Raw genomic sequence first — 27,007 nt, 5'->3', positions numbered from 1 at the left:
TCCCAGGCACGCACCTCAGATTTTTCAAAGTTATGTGCGTATTAGAAATTAATTATCACTTGCTTAAACGGTGAAGGAAAGCAATAAAAAATTGAATTTGAATTTGAAAACATCATGAGGAAACCTGCATACCTGAGAAATTTATAAAAAAATCTCAATTTATAAAGAAATCTACCAATACGCACTAGGCCAGCGCGGTGGACAATGGTCTAATCCTTCTCATTCTGAGAGGAGACCCGTGCCCAACAGTGGGATAATAATGGGTTGATGTTGATGATGATAATGGCTTGCTTTAGTATAATGATTTAGTACCTACTTTACTCTTATAAAGACGAAATGTCATAGGATTTTTAATTTACAATAGTAATTTAACCTATAGCCTTAGCTTTTTGTAAAATAAAAATAAGTGCTGTCAGATGTTATCGACGGTGCAATGATAAGATCTTAATGGCTATTTTCAAATAAAATCAATATGCACCTCGTAATGTTAGAGTGTAGTAGTGAATTGTAGTTAATATTTTGACTCAAAATCATAGATTAGTAAAGATTAGGTACTTACAAAATATCTAATAATTAAAATAGGTATTTACAAAATATGGCAGTATAGTAGAGTGTTAATGTTGAATAGTAAACAGAATAAATTTAGTAATTAACGGAAATTCGTTTTCAACCATAGATTAGTAAAGATTACTCATTCCTAACAAGAAAATGTAACCAGTTTTGAGAATTGAAATAGTTGCGTAAAAAAGTTTTGCCACGTCTCCGTGCTAAAATGTCCCTAAATAACTGAAATACTTGTTTATTATGTAAATTACACAGTATTCGTCTTTTATTCGTAAATTTTCTCTAAAAATGTTTTTTATTCAATAATTTAAAAAAAAAAAACTGTAAATCACCCTTATGTGGCTTCATTCAATTTCAAGGCTGCGAAGTATTTTTACTTATCAAAGTTCAAAATAGGTAAGTAGGTATTAGATACTTGTCTCAATAATTATTGTATTTTTATTGATATTTTACTTGTTTTCACACTCTATAAGTGTAAGTGAAAAACACATATAAGAGAATCCATCTTCTACTTTTGCTTTTTTAAATTACTGTATAAATATCGGTATTATTTGCAGAATAAATATATTACGATCTGACATCTTGTCTTAGTACTAATATTTTTATAAGTTTTTTTTAAGAAATCAGATACATAACTGCACATAAAAACATGTCAAACTCAAAAGCTATTAACTACTCATCTCGAATTAAGACAATACCTTATCTTAGAAACCTCGTTTGATAAATTACAAGGCAGTAACTTAGGTACTGATTAATTATACTGGGTCTATCCTCACGTTGTTCCTAACATTAGGCCTACATAACTACATCGTCATGTTGTCTTAACAAAGCCTGGGATAATAAATTCTTGTTTCAGGTTCATTGCGAATTAATTAAGTTCTAAATTAATATGTGCTGTAGCTATTATGAAGGTTTGTCTTGTGTTCATGTAAAATATAGGTACTTTTGCGACTGTTCTTTAACGGATGCTTAAAGTTATGTTGGAAACATAGATTAGTAAAGATATCTCACCGCCATGTAATTGAAGGAAGCCAATGGTAGACACAAACGTAAAATGGCTGACTGTTTTCCCATTAAGTCTCCGACAGTCATGGTGTAATTTACGCGGAACAATGCCGACATGCGCAGTTTAGTGGTGCAAAAACAACAAGAAATAGAAGAAAACGTGCGGAGAATTATCGTTTCATTCGTAAATACTCTAAAAACTTTTTTTTTAAATTCAAACATGAAAATAGATGACATTGACAATTTCAATTGTCAAAACTGGTTACAGTTTCTTGTTAGGAGTGAGTAATCTTTACTAATCTATGGTTGAAAATGAATTTCCGTTAATTACTAAATTTATTCTGTTTACTATTCAACATTAACACTCTACTATACTGCCATATGTTGTAAATATATGAGGTTCGATGCGGCTTGAAGTATCAGATATGTTATTTCACATAATATATAGATACATGTTACAAAAAAATGGTAGGACAGACATCCTTATCCGCGGGTTCTCCGCGCTCTAGTAGTACTCTAATCTCATCTGGGGTTGATGACAGCTGCCCATGGATGGCTATGGTCATCTAGTCCATCAAGTAGACTACATAATCCCTTGCTACCTCTATATCGTAAAAAAAATGTCCGTCAAAAACAAAACAATTCTAACAATTGACGACCCGCGTGGCGGAGAGGTCACCATACCGGTCTGACGCGCAAAGGGTCCCGGGTTCGATCCCCGGCCAGACAGATATCTAAATGATGAATTTAGATTTCTGTTTCTGGGTCTGGGAGTTTGTGTATTTGTCTATGTGTGTGTCCATGGCACCCACGACACAGGGAATCCTAGTGTGGGGCTATGAATGTAGAAAGCGTTTATTTATTTTTCGAAATACACAATTCCATAATCCAAATCTTTAGTACTCTATGAAAATCAATTATAGGTTTTTATATGAAGAAAAGAACCGAACTGAACTTATCATTTTAATGTACATTCCACATAAATCGAACTCGGATTAAAGACCGGCGATCGTTACGAAACGGCTTATCAGGTTATAAATAAGCATTTTGTTTACAACGCTAAAGAAGTCATAAAGAAAGACCCATTACAATGTCATTAGGGTCACAGTGGAAACCGATCGAAAATCGTTCGAACTAAATAAATATCAAACACCCAGTACTTCGTATTCGAATTCTGTGACCCAAATGGGTCCTAATGGAGTGTACGCAGCATCTGCCATATATTAATCAATGTCGGAACACTCGTAACTCTCGACGTACGGGGATATTCATTTCCGTCTAGTCGTAATCGTGTCGTATCGTATAAAGATCTTATAGTTTGATGATACAAGGTTTTTGTATAAGGAGGACATATTTTGAACTAATGTTTAGCGAATGCTATGATCTGATTTCAAGTAACTATAGTAGCGTATATAATGTAAATATGTAGGTAAAAATAAGTAAGAAGAAATAATCACACGTTATTGCGTGCCTATGTTTCATACTTTATTCCAAACTGTATCTTTGATAGTTTTTTTTTTATATTTCACATTCATTAAAAAAATTCCAGTTCCTATTCCTCAGACTACCTCTAATAGACTTGCTGATATCAACACATTTATGTCTAACCTCTCGTAGGACTCTAATTCTATTAGACTAGCTGTGCCCCGCGGTTTTACCCACGTTAAAAAGTAATTCTAACGCGGGTGAAACCGCGGGGCACAGCTAGTTCTAAATATAAGTAGCCTAAGTTACTCTTTATTACATCAGCTACCTGCCAATAACAGTCCCGTCAAAATCGGTCCAGCAATTTCAGAGATTAGCCAGAACAAACAGGCAGACAGGCGGACAAAAATTGTAAAAAAATGTTATTTTCGTGTATGTACCTTATGCATATTCATATGCATGAAGTGAAAAGCGGTTATTTCAATATTAAAACAGACACTCCAATTTTATTTATATGTATAGATTGTTTAAAGATAATTAGGCTGATTGCATACTCGTTTTTTGCTTCACCTTAATGAAAATATACTGTAAAATATAATGTAAACATGAAGAACATACAATCCGGAGATTTCTATCACATTTTCTACAAAACGTAGCCTTTCAACTCCTACAACAAAACACCATCTTCTATTTAAATCACTGGCATAACATTCACGGGGTCTACAAGTTACATTCAATTTATTTCGGTTCAATTTCTGATTTCCCATGCGAATTTGATTTTGTTTTGGGAGGTGAAAATTGAAATCGGAAAATATGATAAAAATTATGATTGAATCAATATTTTTTATTTATTCTGTTGATGCCATATGGATTATTAAATATCGTTTTGACGAGACTAAGTGATTTACTATTTAAATATTTTATGAAATGTTGTAGACATTATCCTATGTAGGACGAATGAAACTTTGGTTACAGTATCGTTCGTATGTCACCTCTGTACCAATATCAATTTTAAACTAGCTATTGAAATTCAAATTTCCCCAGAGAAATTGGAATTATAGACTACTACTACTACATAAACTTACTAGTATATTTAAACTGTAGTCCTATAGACCCGCGTTTCCCAACCTGTGGTCCGCGGACCCCTGAGGGTCCGCGAGTATATGTATGGGGGTCCACGGTGTCATCTCTGAATACATAAATCGCTCATTAAATGCAAAAGGGCCGCTTTACTGCTTTTTTCAACCTCATACCCATGTGAAAAGGTATTCTCTACTGTTGTTTATACAAAAAACAAATACAAAAACAGATTATAAGTAGAATCTGATTTGAGATTACAGCTTAGTAGCAACATCAACACGAATATCCCTGATTTAGTGGCAAAAAAGCAACACCAACCTTCAAATTATTTTTTTTTCATATATTTCATAATAAACAGTTATAATTACCTTCTGTATTTGTTTGTTTCTGTGTCTGTAAAAACTAAAATAAATACCTAATCCGTTTTTTTGCTGTTTATTTTATTAAGGGGTCCGTGAAAACTGTCCTTGATTTCCTAAGGGTCCGGGGACTGAAAAATGCTAGGAAACGCAGCTATAGACTAGTCTATGATCTAATATCATATAATACCTAGATAATTCTGCTACACAAGTCTGAAAAAATGGTAATCGGCAATAAAATAAATTTAATAATCGGCAATAAAATGGATTCGTAATTGAGTCCAGTGAAACAGTTAGATGTTAATACAACGTGTACTGTATTAAATTTTACTAAAATATGAAACCAACCATTAAATATGTTTTGTTCGTATAATTATCACATGGATTCTATACCACAGATAATGTCAATCACACTTTCTTCCACAGTACACCTGCTTGCACGAGAACCTGTTCCACTACCTTTGCGAAGAGAACGGTGGTGCGGTGACGTTACCAGCTGCGAGAGGGGACGACGCGTGGAAGATCTATTTCAACGAGAACCCTGAGGAGATCGTCGATGAGTTCGCGATGAGATACGGCATCGAGGCTATCTACCAAGCTATGACGTAAGTATAAACTTTAAGCCCGTTTGTTCACTGCCACCGTCACCGAACCGACACCGAGAACGAGATTATTTCGGGCCGATTTTAATATGACGTGACGGCGATAGTTTGTCCACCGCGACCGATATCATCGGTTTAGTTTGTTTCAGCTGTCACGTGTGTAACGGCAGTGTATGGACAAGTTTCAACGTGTTTTATTTTGCCGGCACATTGGCCCGTCAAAATCTCGGTGCCGATCTATTCGAAATATCGGCGGCCGGGGTGACGATGCTCGGGTGACGGACGTGCGGTGGACAAACGGCTATAGAGTACCGCTATTCCGGCACCGTCATTAATTATCGGGATTGGCTCGGTGACGGTGGCGGTGGACAAACGGCGTAACACTAATCAGAGAGCATTAATAGTACTTTAAGACATATTTGCGACAACTTTTAAAAGACGTAGAATGCTTCGTGGTTCCACTATGATGATACCATTGCCAGATATACCTACATATGAAGCAGATACATGATAATAAGAGTATTAAGCTACTGTACTCTGGTTTGATGGGTGTGGAAAGAGAATGATACCTTTACGATGCGTTTCGATTTAGTTCTCAAGGATAGCAACGTATCTGTTGTCTCAGCTAGGACTTCAGTCATAGCGGCAGCGGATCATAATTTTCCATCGGCGACAATAAACACTTGATATCAGATAGTATGCATAGCCACTTACCTTCAAAATCTTCATAAACATATCCTAAACTAAGCTATAAAAAGAAATTTAAGTAATCTCCAGAGATTTTTCTTAAGTTCGGCGCTCATTTTCCTGGCAATAAACATATTTATCTAACTCCAAATGTTGTCATAAAAATGATTTGCGATGAAGCCGACGCGGCGACGGTTGATGTCAGTTTCAGAACTCGATCTCTTTAACATAATATGCAAAGACGGCGTTTATTCGCCGGTGAACGAATCGAAATCGGTTTTCGATGAAACGGTAAAGGGATCTTACGTAAAGAGCCGTGTAAAAATAAAGAACGAAAAACGGTACGGAAGAAAAACATTCTGTTTGAGACATGTATTTTTATATGTTCCAAAGCGATACGTGTGTGAAAGTAGCAAACGAAAATACAGTTCACCTGTCGGTAAGTGATCATTGCCACCCATGTACAATGTGGACTTCCATAATTCTCTAACCGACTGTATAGAGAAAAGGGGCTCTACTTGAAGCCGATCCTAGATGCATTGCCTCTTCTTAGGCTTCTGTGTTCTGATTTGAAGAGTGTGGTAAGGGAAAATACTTTTCCGAGGCATTCCAGCTTAGTCCTCAGGGGTAGCAGCGCATCTGTTGCCGACCTCAGGTGGGAATAACTAATCCTATCTTGGGTTGATTATAGATATCCATGTGTGGCAATAGCCACTTACCATCAGGTGGACTGCATGCTCGTTTGCTACTCCTATATTATAAAAAAACAAGATAGTCGCATTTTTAATGTTGTTGGCATCCGCACCCTTCCACCAAAAACCCAAGAACTGCCGGCTGCTAGAAATATATTTGGCGTTGATACCTCCCCCGTTCAATTTTACCTACTAATTCGACCTTTATATTTTCTTTGACCTCAAATAAATATACATATTAATACGTAATAAATGTTACCTACATAAATCTGTAACTAAATTGTAATTACAATTGTTTACGAACGTAAATTCGTTTTCAATGGAACTGAAAAGCCTTAATTGAATAAGTTTGCGTGGAAACCTCAATGAGTAATGACTCCTCATTTTAATTGTCGACTGAAGTTGGAATATTTTGAGCTAAACTTAAACAAAATCGTAATAAAAAACTTTGTGTATTAATGAAACGTGCGTTCAGTGATGAAACTTGAACAAGAAACTAAAAAAAAATCTGTAATAAAATCCTAATGTATTATAAACCTATATTATACTTACCTTCCTTGTAAAATGCTTTGAAAAATGAAAATCACATCCGAATCGGATTAGAAGATTTTGAGCAAATCGCAGTATAAACTTACATATAAAAAGTCAAATACAAAACCTCCCCTTTCAGGCGAATAATGCGTATTTCAAAATAAGTAAAGGCCTATATATAATATACAGTATATAAAGGCTCTGTTTACACTTGATCCTAATACTTTCAGGATTAGGATCAAGTGTAAACTATGTGTGAGTGTGAGCAATGTTAACTCTTTACTATGTGTATATGAAGCAATGTGAAACAATACAGTATATAACAAAACAGTTTTTTTTAGGAGCGGTTACTGATCTCACATCAATCATTCTATTATATTGGCTACCTTTTCAATTAAAAATGATATGTTTATGTTACAAGCACTATATATGAATATAAATCTTTTTGTAATAAAGGAGTAGCAAACAATCATGTAATCTACCTGACTGGTAAGTAGTAAGGATGGTAAGTGACTGCTCCTGCCACGGACATCTGTAAACAACCCCAGATAAGGTTAGTTTCTTACTTGTGGTCAGCCACAGATGCGCCGCTACCCCTGGGGACTAAACTGGAATGTTTCGGAAAAGTGTGTCTCCCTTCAAACCAGAACGCAGCAGCGTTTAATACTGCTGTTATTAGGCAGAAACAGGAGTGGCGGTGATGCCGCCGGAGTCGGGCCGCAGAGATTTCTACCACCTTCAAAATCTATTTCAAATATATTTTATGTTACAGGCACTTCCACTGTCTATCAACGAAATATCTCTGCGCGGGCGTACCAGCTGTTATGTCAACTCTTCTAGCGAATATCAACGCGTATTACGCTCATACTACTGCCTCTTCCGCCGTTTCTGCTTCGGACCGCTTCGCTGCTTCTAACTTCGGGGTAAGCATATAATAGTCTAATTTATATATATTATAATATTAGATGGATATTTTTTATTTTGTCACTTGAAAACCCTAACAATAAAAATGGGTACTTTATGAGTCTGTTTTGAAAAGTTAACCCCTTGTATATAAAAGGACTTTAAACAACGGACAATACAGTTTAGAGTCTAGCTAGAGAATGGCTTTTCGGAAAAAGATTTTGAAACTCACTTTTCTTTTACAAGATAACTCGCAAGAAATACTATTATTTCCGACTAGCTGACCCGGCAAACTTTGTATCGCCTCAATATCTATTTATCAAATATATTTCATATAAAATAAAGCCCATGTTACTCATAGATAATGCAGCTTTCGAATGGTGAAATAATTTTTAAAATCGGTCCAGTAGTTTTTGAGCCTATTCATTACAACCAAACAAACAAACAAAGTTTTCCTCTTTATAATATCAGTGCAGATTATTGTGCATTTATATCTATGGAGATCGTACGTGTCAGACATGGCAAAACAAAACCATATATCGTTATTCAATGTGTATGAACGTAAATATTTGTATTTTCCGTAACACGAACGCGCAGATACGGACCGTTCCTGTCAAAATATTGTATAGAAAAATATTATTTTCTCTGAGACGACACGTTGAAATTCCTTTTAATATGTAAGGGGTACTCACGATACGCGATACTCTTATTTGTTTTTCCACCCAGTTGCATGGATGTTGCAAAACCGTTGACAATTAGACAAATGGATTAATCTACCACTAGTTCTTGGTCGAAATATCGGTAAAAAAATCCGCGTATCGTGCGTACCAGTTACATATTAAATAGTCTTAATATCAAAATCACGTTAGAATTCTTTACACATAAACGATTACTTTCAAAGTACATTTTTGTGACATTTTTGTTACATCAATTTTACAGTCGATCTATAATAGTCTTGCTATAATAGTCCATAACTAAACAACGTAGCAAAAAGCGTTAATGTGACGTAAAATGGCGCGTGAACCCATAAAAGGGACATGAAACTCTATTGGAATTGTCGGCAAAATTTCATGACGTCTCCTATTTTACTATTCCCCTAGGTGGGGCTCGGGCTTTACGGTGGTGCTGTCAAATTGTCATATTAACCCCTACCCTATTATGGGGTGTGTTCAAGCCATCAGAGCTTATTTACTTACACTTACAACCTTCATAATGTCACTACAAACACGTTTATTATATATTTTCAAACATACCTTATTTATAAAGTTTGTAATTAATAATCATGTCCTTCAAACCCATATAACCGCGGGGCACAGTCTGTAATAATTGAAACAAACACATGAGTAAATAAGAAACAGTTAAGTTTAGAAAGACTAAACTAGCTTAAATATAAATATTCTCTACAAGACGTAAGGCTAGAAATGAAAAACGTTAAGTCTAACGTCACATTACGTTACGTTATGAAATACAAAATCTACGTTGATTGTAATACACTTTACTTTCCATACATCCATAGTTTAATAGACTTTAAGTAAGACTCTCCCAAGCTCATGACCTTGTTAAATATAAATGAAAATCAAGGTTATCAACGGCAATTAACGCAGTAATTTGGAAGTTTACAAAGTTTTGGAGCACTTCCAGACGTAAAAGTAATTAAGTTAATTACTTCCCAATTAGAAGTAGACATGAACTTTGAACTGCCGAACGCAAGCAACAGTCGGAAAGTAGTATATTGTGTGTAGAATTGAAATAAGTAAAATTTACTTATTTTAATGTAACATCGTTTGTTACATTAAAATATATAAATTGTAGTATCGCAAATGCACTAAGCATTTCGCGTTGTAAGAATCAGATATGTACAAAATCACGTATCTAAAAAAATAAAAAATTGGTTCCTTTTTCACAAAACGGTCCACAATGTAGTCTTTTATGAAATGGCAAAACGAGGTAACGCTATCGTCAATATTTTTATTTCAACTACTGTATATTATCTCTATTAATGATCTGGTAAAGTTTGAAGTGGCGAATTTTCACACTATTTTTGCTCTCCTGTAAAATTGACAAAATGTAGATACGTTCATCTGACTCTTACACCGCGATTTAGACTTAGACGAAGGCTATTTATACATTATAACATAAGATCAAGGAATATAATTGCAGAACGTACTGTATGCCTCCTTCCCCTGCTCAGTACACACACATACACCGTGTGTACACAAACACACATTAGTTTATGTGTACAGGACCCACACCCTAGCAAACGAACAAGCACACGCAGAAAAAATGGTTTTGTGTTACAGAGCCATAACTATAGATATAGGTAGGTTAAGACATCTAATCAAATATATTTTGAGTCAGGCTCAATTCACAACACAATAACTTTCGTCTTCACTAAATTGGTAGAAGTATACCATAGACATATATAACAATAGACATGCCCCAAGCGGAATTCAACCCTTACTGCTTCATTACCGCGAAACCACAATCCGTTGTTGCGTAATTGAAGTTCGCGAATGCCACCCCGCCACATCGTAGGCCACATTGAGACGCCGTACAATATACCAGAGCAATAAATTACCGTAACCCGATTTAATTTAAATTTGACGAACGAATATGTTTTTAAATTAATAATGGAATTGCCTGCGTTCTCTGTATTTGGTGGACGTACAACCGTGCGTCTCGATTAAGTGAATACCGCTAGAAAAATATGTGATTTGTTTGCGGAGGCACCCTGTATTTCTGCCTTAAAATAGTCGAAGACACTAGAGACAATGGTTTAAAATATGTATTTGTACACTAACTTGAATCTTTACTAATGGGTTTTCAGATAAAGCAACGCATTGGACTATAACCATATAGGCGGCAGTGTTCACTCAAAATCAAATCAAATCATGTATCAAATGAACTTGCTCATTTACTATTTAAATTTAACAAAACAATTAGAATACACTTTTGTTTATTAAGTTTATTTAACTATTCGAAACAGTATTTGCGTAAGATATTTTTACCATAGATATGAAACGTTTTGGCTAAAAATACCCGTATCTTACGAAATAAAAGTAAAGGCCAATAAAGGGATGAAATACGGTATTTGTCTCTCCACTAGAAGTCAAACTAAATAAATATGACCAGTTAAGTAGAAATATTTGACCCTAATAAAGTCACTTTATCACTTTTAATAAACCCTTTGGCATTTAATAAACATAATTTTGCTCGAATAGCCTGGCTAATTACATGAAGTACAATAAAACGTTTAGGGTTTTTGCATTTTATTGCCTAAATTTGCCTAAAGCTTATTTCAGTTTAATAATTATGACCCATTATTTACGGTAACGTAAAACCTACTTGTGTAATAAATAAATGTGTTTAAATTTACCTTTATAAGGGTCTTCGCTTTTGAAAAGTATATTAGAACTATAATAGTTTTTGAATTATAATTGAGAAATCCAAATATTGCTGAGCACAGAGTATTTAATAATACTGATTTATATGAAAAAAAAATTTAATTCTTTATTAACTTCAAAATACAGCGTTTCATTATTATTCTATTATTCGTTTCTTAACCTACGAGTATACCTTACATTCAACATCGGAAGATTTTAATTATTATTTGTATATCAATAATTTTCTTCTTCACTAAATTGGTAGAAATATACCATAGACATATACAACAATAGACATGCCCCAAGCGGAATTCAACCCTTACTGCTTCATTACCGCGACAATTTGTAAGTGCCGTCGTTGGCCTATACAAAATAAATATATTCCATTTCATTTCATTTAATTATCGATTAGAATTATTTGCGCTTGTAAATGGATAAAGAGAACTTTATCCAACTTGGTGGGTCAAGGGCAGGCTTAGGACGTAAGGCGATTAGGATTACAAACACCTAGAGGATCAAGAACGTATGTACTATGTACACAACACATCCGCCCTACTAAAGTGCTTACTGTTTATAGTAAAACAATTCTTTTATTTTACTTAATCTGATAATGTTTTCGATCTTGGAATATCTTCAAATGTAAAATTACATTTAATAAAAGCGCGTTAAAATGCTCTAAGATCGAAATTGAATTAAATTTTGAGTTTGTAATATGAATGATAATATACTTATTGTTATATATTATTGTAACATCCCTATCACCAGATGCCGTTTAACAATAGGTCTAATTATTGTTATAATGAAAACTATCTAAGTAATTTACCGACGCCCTTATTCAAAATCATGCTATCCGATTTTTGTTTTGACAACTTAAAACCTAAACACAACCTAGTAGGCAGAAATATTTAAATGTCGAATTTTGGTTGGGAATTTGATAGATTGGTTTTTAATATCGTGCCTAAGAGTCCATAAGTTACTCTAAAAATTGCGGTACCCTATATAATAACTAAAAGTAACTGATGTATAAAAACTTATCCGAAAATTATAACACCGAAGTTCTCAAATAATTCTAATTACTTACACGGGTATATAAAATTTTCGTGTCACAATGTTAGTTACCCTTCTTCTCCGAAACGGCTTTACCGATTTTCACCAAATTTTATATGCATATTCAGTAGGTCTGCGAATCGGCTACTATCTATTTTTCATACCCCTAAGTGATAAGGGTTGTTCACCCTTAACATTTATTTATTACATTTATTTTATTTATATGGTAACACGACGTTAACCGGGTCAGCTAGTAATAACTAAAATTAACTGATGTATAAAAACTTAATCCGAAAAAGCTATTTATAACCTCGAAGTTCTCAAAGAATTCTAATTTTATGATCCTATACATCTAATTATAATATTAATCTTAAGTTTAGTTTGTACCACACGAAATACTTACCTGTAACAGTTGCAAAACTCATTTGCATATCTGAAAATAGCTTCCGAAGTTCGCCACGTATGATATTAGAAAGTTATCTCTATTTTGCATACTCGAAAACACTGATCTGTAGAATATTAAGTTACTTATGAGTTTGTTTAAGACAAATACTGCGTTATAATTTTATGGAAATTATATAAATATTTACATCATTATAACAGTTATAGAATCGATTTGTATACCTATACACTTCCTGAGGATATTGTAAAAGGCAGCTAGAGGGTTCGATCTATTAGCTTACGAAATTATTCATCTTCTGTGCTTATTAATATGCGTAGACAAGCGTGATGATTATTGCGAAACCAGGGTGGGTTTTGCAGTAATGCTCGAAGGGAATAGGGTGGGTGTATGGTCGGTGCAAGTGCTGACGGAAGGCGGCTAAGTTGTAGTATTGCATGCTAAGATTTTTATTGAAGTAATTTTAATGAAACAATTCCATTTCAATGTAGACTCCTGACCATTAGGTTTTTTTTGTAACTTACTATAGGCTTGCGTTTGGCTGCAACGTTACCTGATATTAGGTGAGATGCAGCCTTGGATAAAACACGCTTGCCTAGAAGTAGCCTATTCACCTTTGACTTGAATAATACCAGTACCCTTAGCAGGAGTTTTTACGTTTTGACAAATATGACTGTTTTGGTATTTGTTTACGAATTTGCCCATACAAATTCCAATCAGCGCCCCTAGCGGATTGTGTCAGAACTTGGAAATAGTATGGGCCAATACGTAAACAAATACCAAAACAGTCATATTTGTCAAAACGTAAAAACTCATGGTAAGGGTACAGGTTGTAAGTATAGGAAAGCAACGAAGGCGGGAGTGAGTTCCACTTTTTGGCAGTTCGCAGCAGGAATGAGTAGCTAAAACACCAACACACCAACCAACATCAGGAACACCAACTAAATATTGATGGTATCCCGCAGTTCGTCTAGATGTACGATGATGGAAGGGGGCAGGAGGAATTAAATTGTGAAGTTCAAACGCACACTTATAATTCTTTACCTGAGGTTTATCAATACTTTGCCTTCCGCCATGATGAAATATAATGTAAAATGAAATAAGTACTGGTGTAGTAACATTTGAATAAAAAGGTTTCATTATAATTTTGTAAGTATTCATAATATTAATGTGTTTTATATTTTTCATGCAGAAAGAAAAGTTCGTGAAACTCCTGGATCAGCTGCATAACTCGCTCAGAATCGACCTGTCGATGTACAGGAACAATTTCCCGGCATCCAGCGCTGAGAAGCTCATGGATCTCAAGTCCACCGTCGATCTCCTCACCAGCATCACGTTCTTTAGGATGAAGGTACGTACTATTCCTACAGGAAATTGATGTAGGGTTAATTTTTTAACTCTTATTGTATTGTTCGTATTATTATGACAGTTTTGGAAGTTCTTTGACATTGTGATATGAATTAATTCGATTTCAAAAAACGAGTGATTAAGCATTTTGATAAGCAAGCATACATCCAAACAAAGTAATTGGGTAGGTAATTGGGAAAAATTAATACTTTAACCTACTTATCTTATATTTTTATGCAACAGAAAGTAAATAGAAATGAAAAAATGTTCTCTTCGATTATATAGTTTCTCTGTGTTTAATGATCCTACTTAGTGCGGGCCTATTCATAAGGGAAGTAAAAATAAACATTCAAATGTAATATTTTTTATTTTGATATATATTTTTTGCTAGCGACAACTAGAGGACTTTGATTAATATAAAAATGTTAAATCTCCTTTGATATATTTTTATTGTTAATTTATCTTTCCAGGTTCAAGAACTGAGCAGTCCACCACGCGCCAGCACCGTAGTCAAAGATTGTGTGAAGGCTTGCCTTAGATCTACATATCAGTTTCTGTTCGAGAATTGCTACGAATTATACAACAGGGAATTCCAGGTGAATATTTTTGATTGAAGTAGGTGAACTGTTGAAGATGGTGATGCGTGCTACCTACCTTTTTTCACTACCGCCCATATACATGTGTAATCGTCCCCAGGAAGATTATAACCCTAACCTGAGTGAGGCTACAGATTAGCTGCTTTCGTTAGAACTAAGCGCTAGTCCTTAGGACTAAGTTGGACATCGCTTAACAAACTTAAATAATGTTATAAAGCAGACATAAATTGGTGGGGCGGTAGTGCCGTCATAGTCGAAAAAACAGATAAATTAAACAACATTAAAATTAATGATATCTGTTTGAGAGAGCAATGCCAAACATTGATATTCCTGTGATAATTACAGCTACATTTTCACATATTTTTAAGGCCTTATTAATCAAAACTTTGCGGTTCAAAGTGACATTTAAGCTATTCTTGATAAACGAACTTTTCAATAACCTTTATTCTGAAGCCTTAAATGATAAATGTTGACGACCTCGTAATAAAAACTTTGATAAATTCTGAAACTTTTAGATAGTTGTGCGTCAGTTTAGCCTTATTAAAATAGGTTTCTTGGGATTGGTAAAGTATTCGAAACAAAAATAAAACTTTTTTAATATTTTATATTAGTAACTTAAGGATTTTGGGGTTAAAGAGAGTATAAAGTACTACAACAATACGAGTAATACTAGAAAATGAAATAATATGTTAATATTCTGTACCGATGCTTATAGTTGTACTACCTATGCTTTGTACATAGGTATTCCACAATTAAAAATATCATAAAATAAACATATAGCAAAATCCATAACGTTATCGATGGTCCTAAATGCGAATTGCAAATATCCAACACAGGCTGCAACAAAACTCGTACCTACCTTCCCTTGACCAATATCGTAGTTTAAAGAAAGTGGAAAATATAAAATATTTTCGCGACAAATATAACTACTTTCTCTTGGAAAGTCTGTTAAAAAAGTTGCAGACGTCCTAAATGAGTTGTTGCAACTAACAAAATATGTTTTTCAGGTGGATCCTAACGAGGCAAAACGGGACCCTTCAGATCATGGGCCACAGCTGGACTCGGTGGACTTCTGGCATAAACTTATAGCCCTAATAGTATCTGTGATAGAAGAGGACAGGAACAGCTACTCTCCTGTACTCAACCAGTTCCCCCAGGAACTTAATATTGGACAGGTAATTATGAATATGTATTAGTCTTCTAGGGATAACGTTGTGGGGCCGTCAGTGAAGAAATCGTCTTTTAAAATGCATTGAACAAATTATCACTATTATATATGAAGGTTTCAAGCAATAGCTCAATTAAAAGCTTTTCTCAAAATCCGACCCTCTGTATATGTTAATCTATCCAATATATTGCCTACCGAAGATCCCCATTTGACATTCTCCGCCTACTAGGAACTGAGATTTATTTTGTGGTAGGCGAAAACTGGATAAATTGATTTAATTGATATATTATTATGATGTGTCACTGTGTTCGTACACGTTGGTCTTCAAAACCGCTGAACCAATTTCATAGAATTTTATCTATCTAGTAATGAAAATATGAAGACATAGAAACAAACATCAAAACTATTGTTTATTCAGTTTATTATTGTACAAGGGTTTTCATCGTTCTTGTAATTTTCAGTTATCCGCCGACATGATGTGGACGTTTTTCGCTGTGGATATGAAGTATGCTTTAGAAGAACACGAACAGCACCGGCTCTGCAAGTCTTCCGCTTATATGAATTTACACTTTAAAGTAAGTAAACATTTTGTGATTCATTTTGGGTTACGTAAAAGTACTAATAAGATAAAAGATGGTAATAACATAAACTGTAATATAAATGAAACGGGGTGACCCTCAGACATAGTTAAATAGTTCTTCTATTTCTTGATTTAACTCTTATTTTCTTACGAGTAATTATACCAAAGTAATAAACTTGATAATATACCTATTTTTAAATTTGCTATCGATAGCTATATGCACTGATGGAAGTAATTACAGTAATTACGCCATTTGCATATAAATAATTTCGTTCATGAAATTCTTACCGCAGATTATTTTATCACAAAGATTTTTTTCTCTTCAGGTTAAATGGCTACACACGAATTACGTGAAAGACGTACCACCGTACTGCGGCGCCGTTCCGGAGTACCCGGCGTGGTTCGAGCCCTTCGTGATGCAGTGGCTCAACGAGAACGACGATGTCTCCCTGGAGTACCTCAACGGCGCCTTCAATAGGGATAAAAAGGATGGGGTAAGTCCTACGTTTGTTACCCAAGTCTAACAAGTAAAAGTCTATCTATAGACAAGTCTCCGCTATTCTAACATGCATTTTGCTCTATCAGTAGTGAATTAAACAAATCAGAAAAGAACACGACATATTTTTGGTCGTCATATTAGGCAATTCACCTGTTTCTACCTCACTTAAGATTTCTGTCATATTTAGGGTCATTTATAGGTCATTCAAAGGCATTGGCCACTTACTATCTAGGCAACTTTTATTAAATGAAAAAGAAAGCTAAAGAGGTGGAAAAAATCCTTATTTTTTTCCCCTTATTTTCCCTTGAAAAAGGGTAAATAAGACAAGCCTTTATTGCTACGACTGTGGATTAAGCATATTCACAACTTTGAGATGAACTTCAACTAGATCTTTTGTCCTACTGAAATTGGTAACAAGAATCAGCAACAACAATGAGCTATTTTCATGAGATACACCGTTTGCTGCTTTTATGGATGAAACACTTATCCTTTTATTCATCTCCACAGTTCCAAAAATCAAGCGAGCACGCACTGTTCAGTAACTCGGTGGTGGACGTGTTCACACAACTGACGCAATGTTTCGACGTGGTCTCCAAGCTCGAGTGTCCAGACCCGGAGATCCTGAAGAGGTACATGAAGAGGTTCGCGAAAACAATAGTGAAGGTGCTGGTCGCGTACGCGGAGATCGTGAAGAAGGAGTTCCCTGAGCACTTGAAGGAGGAGCGAGTGGTGAGTAGACTGTTGATTTCAAGTTTGAAAAAAAATAGCTATGTCGAATTTGGAAAACATAAAATTTTATTCGTCTTTCGAGTAGTTTCTTGGTTATGTTAAAAAGTCAAAACACGTGATTATTACTTTTTAAGATGTATTTTAATGGTCGAATGGGTTTTTTAATACAAATTTACTTTATAAATTAGTCTTAGGGGAGTATATTATATTGCTATGATCTAATTTAGGTAAGATAGTCTTGTTGAGACTTAGTCACATCCAGCCATTAGCAGCTGTAACCACTTGATATGAGACTAAAGAGCTATTTATCACATAATTATTGTTTTGTAGGCGTGTATCTTAATGAACAATATTCAACAACTGCGAGTGCAACTGGAGAAGATGTTTGAAGCGATGGGCGGTACCAAGCTGGAACAAGATGCTGCGAACATATTGAACGATTTACAACAGAGACTGAATAACACCTTGGATGAACTTGCGTCAATGTTTGCGAATAGGTTAGTATTTTTATTCGTGACAATTTGCTTTTATTTTATGTAAAGTGATGTAAGGAGGAAGGCTGAAGGTTGGCCAGCCATAACATACTAATCTTTGTCTACAATTGTACACAAAGATTCGTTGATTTTGAATCTTGCAATTAAGTTTAGGTAGGTATTGAAATGTTCATTAAATCCCAAATGTAATGAACAATAAAAGCCTAATGCCTGAAAGGCACTACACCGGAAGTCATATTTTTGATAACAAGTAATGTATATAGTTATTCATAGACAATGTCGTCGTTGGCTGAGCTGTTCTACTCGTAGCTCCGACTCTTGCCGCCTGCAACCCGAAAAAGCTCCCTTTTAGTGCTCTTACAACAGGCTGGGGATACAATTGTTCTATTCTGATCCCGAGATTACGCGGCTCACGGGCGTTAGTTCTAATAATACAGCATGAGACTTGAAAAATCAATGTTTCTGTCTTGTCACGTTCCATCCAGTTTGGAGATGCGCATAACCGCTAGTATTTAAGGATAATGGACGTCGGTCTATTACTATATAAAGACATAAGACTTCTAAAACCAATGTTTCTCCAAAAGTTAAACCCTTATCACGTTCCACCCAGCCTGGAGATGCGCATCACGGCCAGCGTGAAGGAGCTGGGCGAGCTGCTGCAGAAGGTGGGCAGCGCGCCGGTGGCGCCGGGCGCGCCGCAGCCGCCCGCGCACCACGAGGCCGACGAGGTGCTGAGACCGCTCATGGACATACTGGTGAGTATTGAGAGTAGATGTTGTGTATGTCGTAACCGATGTACGATGTCGGAGTCGAGATAAGGAAAAGTGGCCTGGTTATGTACATTTCTTCGCAGCTTCTTTTTTTGCTTCGAAAAGTTTGTTGGAGAAAGCCTTTGCCTAATGGTATGGATATAAAAAGCGTGTTAATAACAGGCTAAATTTATATGTGACTGACTTACGTTAAGATATGTTAACCCGCGCTAAATTCTGAATAGGAATGTTGTAGTAGGGGTAGTAGTGGTGTTAAAAAAATGTTGTTCATTTATATTCTGCTATTAGAAACATTTTTTAAGAAACATGAAGTATGGCATGGATCTTTCCAATTTCTCCAGTTTTTCTGGTTGTGGTATAAAGAGTAATTTTAAGTGAAATGCCTAAAAATATGTGTTATGTTAACAGGATGGCTCGCTCACAATGTACGCAGAGACCTGCGAGAAGACTGTGCTCAAACGGCTGCTGAAGGAGTTGTGGAAGATCGTCATGAAGATTCTCGAAAAGACTGTTGTACTTCCACCGATGACAGATAAGACGGTACGAATTTAAGAATTTGTAAAGGACTAACAAGGCGTTGTAATGTTACTAGTTACTTCTTTATATCGTAGAAGGCCACTAAGGCAAAATTTTCAAGAAATGAGCAGCAACGTGTTCTTGAAAAATAAATATTAGTAGAGGGGCATCAACACGCAAGGTCAACCGTGTAATCTATGGTAACGTAATCGTGTTTTAATGGAAATCCCATGAAAAATTATTGTCTTCTAGGGGCTAATTAATGGATGGATAATTTTTTATGCCTAGATTATTTTTATCTCTAACTGCATCTTAAATAACAAATTGATTAATATGACTTTGGGTGTGACTTTAACTCATAACTACTTGTATGGGCCCATGTATATCTCATATATTCCGAAATGATAGAAAAGTATTTGATTAGTTTACGTACAAAATCATGGGACGGTATAATTATAGAACACTTAGCATGATTCATTCGTTAACACTTTTACTTCGTCTGCACATATCAGTATTTGCACAATTGCTGATAATTTTATACAACAGATGTATATTGACGTCATTGGTCTGGCGTCAGTAAAGTCCATAACTATTAGTAGAAGCTTTTCAGTATTTTTACAAAAATGTAATGTATTTCCTGCGTTTCCTTTTCATTTGGATTTACAATATATTTTCGGGTATATGAAGAGATAATCGTTAATTTAATACATAAACATAAATTTCCTGAATAGGCTACAATAAAGAAACATTTTATGGTATATTTGACATCAAAAAAGGAGATTAAACTTCCCGTAACAAATTATTATTAGAAATGCCTATACACATATACAATAGTATAAATAAGAATTTCGCCACATACAACTCGTATAGCTCAGAAATTTTGTTCACCAGAAATGTGTTCACATATCGGTCACGGACTTTTAAACATCAGAAGTATATTTAGTACTGAAATCCGGCTAACAGTTAAAAACACGCTTGACAACACATACAACCATTTCCACCAGATGATGCTGAAGAACCTGACGAACAACGCCAAGAACTTGGCAGCGAACGCGAAGATCGAGGACATGACCCAGCTGTTCAAGAGCACGGTGGGCAAGCAAGACGTGAAACACGCGCTCTCCGGTGTCATGGACATCTCCAAAGAGGTGATTGACTTTGATATATTTAGAACTGCCAGATTTATGGGTATTTGGAGATACGTAACTGATTTGCAAGGTTTAAATTATGGTGGGGCAATGGACTTGACAAATTTTATTTTTGGTTGGGAGTAAATTTCAATAAATTCGTAATAATTTGATTAAATATAATAATTTGATATAAATTGAGCTAATTTGCGAAACAAATGTGATGGTAATTAGAATAAATTTTATAAAAAAAAAATAATAAGCAACTGTAATGCAATAAATGTGATTATTAAATAAAAAAATCTGAGCTTAAGTACCATTACCACTTAGGAAAATTACCCATATTTTAATTTCACCAATTACAAAATTATAAAGTTATCACTACTTACAGCATTTATCAGCGGAAAAGAGCTTAACACCAAAGCAGTGTGCAGTACTAGACGCGTCGCTGGACACCATCAAGCAGTACTTCCACGCAGGCGGCAGTGGTCTCAAGAAGACGTATATAGAAAAGAGTCCCGAGTTACAATCCCTGAGATACGCCCTGAGCTTGTACACTCAGACGACGGACACGTTGATACGAACGTTCGTTACGAGTCAGCAAAATCAGGGTAATGTTTTTCAAACTAAATTATTGAATTTCCCTGTACCTACTGTTTTTCTGTGTTGTTGTGATTACTAAAAAGAAGTAGAAATAAACAAATAGGAAAGAATTTGGAACGTCACGCGTATTGGATTTTGGTAAATTATAATATCAAATTAGTTCAGATTTTTCAAGCATAAAAATTATGCTTAGACAAAAATTGTCGCTTCGAGTTCAAGGAATAAGAAGCATTTTTCAAAATGCAAAATTAATATTGTAAGTAAAAATTGTAAAAATAGTGTAAATTTAGTGACATTTTTTGTTAAGATATCAAATTGACGTAAATAAAGGAAAGAAGGAAGTATAACTTATATTTTTGAAATAATTAAGACAAGTAGTAACAAAGATAAAAATAAACTGTATTGGTACAAAATGAGGTTCAGTGTAAATCATATTGCAGATGTAGCCGTGGCTGAGGAGGGCAGTGTGGGCGAGGTGTCGCTGCAAGTCGATCTGTTTACGCACCCCGGCACTGGTGAACATAAGATCACTGTTAAAGGTAATTCACCGAATATGCATATTGCATATGAATATTGTATTGAATATTTTCACTATTATTTAGATTTTCTAAATTAGTTGAGTGTTATTGCAGAAATTCTTCCGTAATTAAAAAAAAAATGTTGATCATAGTGTATACTTTTCATTAATGGCATCAGTGTCGCGTTCCTATTTCTATTTTAATTTTTATCAACATTTGAATAATATTTTTTAATTTTTTTATATGAAGTTATATAGAATCTGAGGTTTTTTAATAAATTCATTCAAGGCACTCCCCAACTTTGAATTTAAAAAGTCTGTCAATGTTTATATACACGCCAATTATTATCAATGCACATGTTTTGTCCATTTGCTTCACATTGAAATATTCTATACCAGTTACTTGATAATGATATATGATATTCCAGTGGTCGCTGCGAACGACCTCAAGTGGGTGATCGCTAGCGGCATGTTCCGTCCGTTCATCGAAGTGAACCTCATCGGGCCGCACCTCGCGGATAAGAAGCGCAAGTTCGCGACCAAGTCCAAGAGCAACAACTGGAGCCCTAAGTTCAATGAGACGTTCCATTTGTAAGTTCTGATTTTTATTTTTATCTAACTTATTATGTTTGGTGATAATATCTTCCTCTGGAGTGAGGCTTTTAGTAGTTGCTTTAAAAACATTTCAAGTTTGGTAAATAAGCAAAAAGGCTGCCACAATATGTCAATCAATGGTCTCCATTGGAGCGTAGGAGTTTAGGAGTGACACTTGGCTCCATAAATTATTAAATGATACAAAAATGTTTTACTATAAATTCCTTCGTATAAAAGTGTACTTAGACTCTTTTACGCCTAATGTGTCATTCTAATAAACTACTTACCTGTTTCGTCTATGTATTTGTTTAAAAAATATTTACATACCCAAAAGCACACTCAATTCAAAATATTCCAAAGTGAAAATCTTAACAATATTCTCAGACAAACATTAAACTACAAAATATTCACAGTATGGTGAGCGCGACAGAGCAGCTGGAGTTGTTCGAGCTTCACGTGTGCGTACGGGACTACTGCTTCGCTCGGGAAGACAGATTGGTTGGAGTGGCAGTGATGCGCCTCTGCGACATCGCTGAACAGGTCCAGGTATTATGTTCGCCATTCGATTTCAGATGCAGACAATTACGGCAGTCAACAAGTCAACGTTAACAAAGTCGTCGTTGTCCATTAGATTCCACAACATAATACATAATATTTATAAAGACCTAAAATCATGTGTCATTAAGATCAAAGTCGAATGCTTTAAAAATATTTCGATGATTAAAAACCAAATAATGTATCAACATTTTCTTATCATACTCTAAATACCACTTTAATTTAGAAAGATATAACAGTGAACGTGGAATCAATAATATAACTTTTTCATTACAGGGCTCCTGTGCTTGTTGGTTACCACTCGGCACGCGAGTCAAGATGGATGAAACCGGATGGACGATTCTTAGGATTCTATCGCAGAGGCACAGCGACGAAGTGGCAAGGGAGTTCGTGAAGCTAAAGTCAGAAATGAGGTCAGAAGCACCCGCCGGGGCCACGAGTCAGGCACCGTCGTGAAGCTCGTAAGAATCGAACATGTGATGTCCTTCAGAATATAGCCATCCAAACGGATCAAATCTTCCAACACGAGGATTACGACTGGATAGGTACCGGTTGTGATATCATAAATCTTAGTCAAGTAAAGAAACAATTTGTTGTTGAAAGGTGATTAATAAGCTGTCCAGGCGAGTAAACGATACACTACAATGTCTATGACGGAGATGCTAATGTAACGGAGAGAACAAAAATGACATTCGGCGCTCCGGCGGTTACCGGTCAGTGCTCGTTCGTTTCATTTTTTATCGTCACGATCGACGAGAAACGGTTTTGTAAATAAATTTACGGTATTAAGTTACGCGACTAGTAGAATATTTTGCACAAATTCGTAAACTTTAGCAAAAAAGACTGACCGTAGGCGGCCGCGGGCGCTGCAAGTCCGCCGATGTTGAGGGATTCAGCAAATTTATATCCATTTTTAAAATAAAGCTTCGCTGTTTGATGCAAACGTCTTAATGTTACTTCTATGAAACTTACACCCAAAGCTATAGAAAGCATAAACTTTGTAGGACCGGTTACATTGTTGCGCAATTCCTTTGAAATTTTGAGCGTTACGTTTTAAAAAGTTTCATAGGCGGTATCCTAGGGACAATTTGCTGGATACCTACATCTGCGGACTCGAGATCACACGATCAACGTATTAATATTTATATGGACCAAACTGTCGTAAATACGGATGCATTACCTAATCCTTAACCCCTAATATTAAATCAACATTATTTATCTAATTAATCATCTACTCGTTATACGTGTACAGTAAATAATATATGGCCTTATGTAAATTATTTCCTTCGTTTGTTGGGATACATAATATGCTTCTGTCGAGAAACATGTATGAGTATTAATGTAATGGGTGTTGAAGTATGAAGCGAAGCCGTTCTTCTTTTCGTTTCGGTATATGCGTGTTGTATAGAATTTTGCTCGAAGTACGTAAAGCATGGTCGTTTAGGAGATGAGTGTTCTTAAATGAAAGTAATATAGGTAGTATTATTTGTTCTAAATTTTCGTCATCTTTTTTAAATCTCCTTTGGTCCCGTTTTGAGTGAAGCATCGTCCCATGTGATCTTTGTTTTAGTATTTTAATAACTTGTAAATATCAAAATGAAAGCGTTATTTAAAGTACATGATATATCACTTTGCTCTTACTTTTAATACGCTTGACCTGTTTAAACATGTTATCTAAATCTCCTATGTCTTTTTGTATATTATTGAAAATTGTGATATTGTTATAAAATGATAAATCATAACTGTCGTGAATATTTATGTGAAATTGTTTTAGCTATTGAGAGTTCATCGGTGTTAACTGTTATCTGGCTTCGATTCGTTTCAGGTCCATTAGACACTGATACTTAGTTTGTTGTATGCTCGTTAAATTCATATTAATCTCTATAACCTATTGAAATGTTTGTAAAATTGATTTCATGTAGTTGTAATGTTCAGTGCTCAAACTTATCTAAAACTATATGAATGACGATTCGATGATTTGCTAAGATAAATATGGATAATTTAAAATCACAGTCCAAATCCAATGTTTGTATAATTTAACATGTATATATTTTCAGAATCATTCATGACTTCCATTTATTTTTGAGAAATCTTATTTTGTTTAGATTAGTGAAACTAAGAACTTCCAATTCTAAGACTTGTTTTGACAAAATAATCACATTAAATACCTCGTCATGTATACGAATATTTGGAAATGCTTTTGTCACGCATATTCTATACTTTATGGCTTTGATTCGAAAGAACGAACAGACTTACCTTAAGAACCATTCGAATAAAACTTGCCAGATATATTACCTATATCAATTAGACAAAATGAAAATTTGAAAAATGATAAGTGAAAATTCTATCGACAAAATCACTCATCATTATTATTTTATCGTTTTCTTCACAGACTTATTTTCATCTTCTATTGATTTTAAAAACATTTTGTAATAAGTTATTTGGATACAGTTTTGTTATAATTACGAAAGGGCTAACAGGATATGAAGTCTGTATGACATTGAAAATATATATGTGTGAAGCACATCACCTGACACGGGAGTTAGATTTTCTATATATTAGCGTTTATCATGGATTACATATCTGTAGATAGAGAATGTGGTTTGTCTAGTCCAAATCTCAGTAATATATTTAAAAAAATATTTACTCGTCTTCTTAACTAATGGAAAAACTTTTTTTATTAATATTTTTTGTATTTCCGCGTCGACTGAATCTGTGTAACTAGCGTTATAGATATTTGGTTTTGTTCCATTCTTCTGTAGTCCCTTCAATATATTAATGCACAAAACTTGCGTTTGCATAAATGTAATTCGAACTGTTAGAAGTTATACTTCTTTCTGTTTCTTCTTCTTAGATCTTTTAACGGCTCTTTTTTAAACATTCACTTCATAAATTTCGAAATGTAGCTAAAGAAGTATAACTTCAAAAGTAATAGTACACACTAACGAATAGCTGTTATGAATAATAACTAAATTACTTTGTGCGTTATTATACTGAATAGTGTTTTTAGTGGACTTGTTTTAGTAATTGTACCTAATGAGTGAATAGATGCTGTCGGTTAGATATTGTATATCCCGCCTTTTTGATTGTCCTCCAAGGATTCTATTATAGTCTTTAGTCTTAGCGATAAATTTGGAAAAATTGTTTTGTAATCTCGAAAACTTACTCTTAAATGAAAATTAACAATAGAAATATTAATGTCTTCTGTAACTGCATCCGTTTGTCGCTTTGACTGATGACGTCAAATCATCCGGAAAAGTATTTAAAATAATTTACCTTACCAAAAATCGTGTTCCATTGACGATAATAAATTCATTACGTCATTCATTTGTATATAATTTACAATATTATGTAGGTCCATCTCATTGACAATTGGTGGCAAAGAGGGATCGTGTGATATCTACATAAACCAATGTTTGTCAGTATTAATTTTTGTATCGGTTTATTTGGGTAATAATACTTACTGTAATGTTTCGATTAAGTTTATTTCGTGTGCCCGTTTATGAAGATATTGCGATTCGAGCTAGTTTAAAGAAAAGCGCACAGTGTTCACTCTTATCATCAATATATTACATAGATAGCATCGACACATACATTAATAAACCTTTACCATTTGACAATACTTGGTAAATATTATTTTTAAGTGTAAAATGTGATTGTCACATACATCAGCATCATTGTAAGTCTGTTACGCTCCAATTCTAGTATTAATATCACTAAACATTGCATATATCTTTGTATAAATGCATATATGTAAATGTTACATGTTTAAACACATTATTGAATTTAGAATTTTTATGAAAAAATAAATAAATATCCGTATTTCAAATATATCTTGTTTCGTTTCATTGTGATTTCATTTAAATATTCCACGTTCTGGTGTACTGTTCGTAACAAATTATACTTAGATAATTAATAGAATACTCATAGATAGGTCCAAGAAATATTAACGAGAGACAGATTCTAGAAATGTTCTGACAGAGTATATAAACAATTTTATGCAACTTATGTAAATTTATGAATGTACTGATTTATGAATGATAAAACTTGCAGAAAAATGTAAATTCAAAAATTCGTGCAAAGACGTTGAGGAAAAAATTACATTTCGATGCAAGAATTGTTAAATTTTCCGACGTAAATTTCCTGCTCACAGATTTAAAAATACTTAAAACGATCGGAGAATAAACCCAAACAATGACTGTTTGATTGTTTGAGTTTAATTGTTAAAGTCAAA

General features: G+C 34.6%; 1 protein-coding gene across 3 annotated transcripts in view; it reads left to right on the top strand.

The window, feature by feature from the left end:
• The window catches only part of LOC140748918 (protein unc-13 homolog B-like), a 338,912-nt gene extending 312,306 nt beyond the window's left edge, over positions 1 to 26,606 (top strand). For 2 of the 3 annotated variants that reach the window (XM_073081878.1, XM_073081880.1), the window contains 17 exons: positions 4,860 to 5,038; positions 7,718 to 7,868; positions 13,871 to 14,029; positions 14,496 to 14,621; positions 15,629 to 15,796; positions 16,251 to 16,364; positions 16,696 to 16,863; positions 17,376 to 17,597; positions 17,928 to 18,094; positions 18,702 to 18,846; positions 19,270 to 19,401; positions 20,382 to 20,525; positions 20,896 to 21,115; positions 21,548 to 21,646; positions 22,053 to 22,215; positions 22,632 to 22,764; positions 23,050 to 26,606. In XM_073081878.1, the coding sequence (XP_072937979.1) occupies positions 4,860 to 5,038; positions 7,718 to 7,868; positions 13,871 to 14,029; positions 14,496 to 14,621; positions 15,629 to 15,796; positions 16,251 to 16,364; positions 16,696 to 16,863; positions 17,376 to 17,597; positions 17,928 to 18,094; positions 18,702 to 18,846; positions 19,270 to 19,401; positions 20,382 to 20,525; positions 20,896 to 21,115; positions 21,548 to 21,646; positions 22,053 to 22,215; positions 22,632 to 22,764; positions 23,050 to 23,229 (2,670 nt within the window). In that variant the 3' untranslated portion in view covers positions 23,230 to 26,606. The remainder of the gene's footprint in view (positions 1 to 4,859; positions 5,039 to 7,717; positions 7,869 to 13,870; positions 14,030 to 14,495; positions 14,622 to 15,628; positions 15,797 to 16,250; positions 16,365 to 16,695; positions 16,864 to 17,375; positions 17,598 to 17,927; positions 18,095 to 18,701; positions 18,847 to 19,269; positions 19,402 to 20,381; positions 20,526 to 20,895; positions 21,116 to 21,547; positions 21,647 to 22,052; positions 22,216 to 22,631; positions 22,765 to 23,049) is intronic. The other variant, XM_073081879.1, reaches the window with a different exon arrangement.
• Positions 26,607 to 27,007: the final 401 nt, after the last annotated feature.

The sequence above is a fragment of the Epargyreus clarus genome, unplaced genomic scaffold (assembly GCF_041222505.1).
Source record: "Epargyreus clarus isolate Ecla_fem2 unplaced genomic scaffold, WU_Ecla_fem_2.2 ptg000017l, whole genome shotgun sequence".
NCBI lineage: Eukaryota > Metazoa > Arthropoda > Insecta > Lepidoptera > Hesperiidae > Epargyreus > Epargyreus clarus.
The sequence above is the reverse complement of the archived record's forward strand: the minus strand, read 5'-3'. Positions and strand labels throughout refer to the sequence as shown.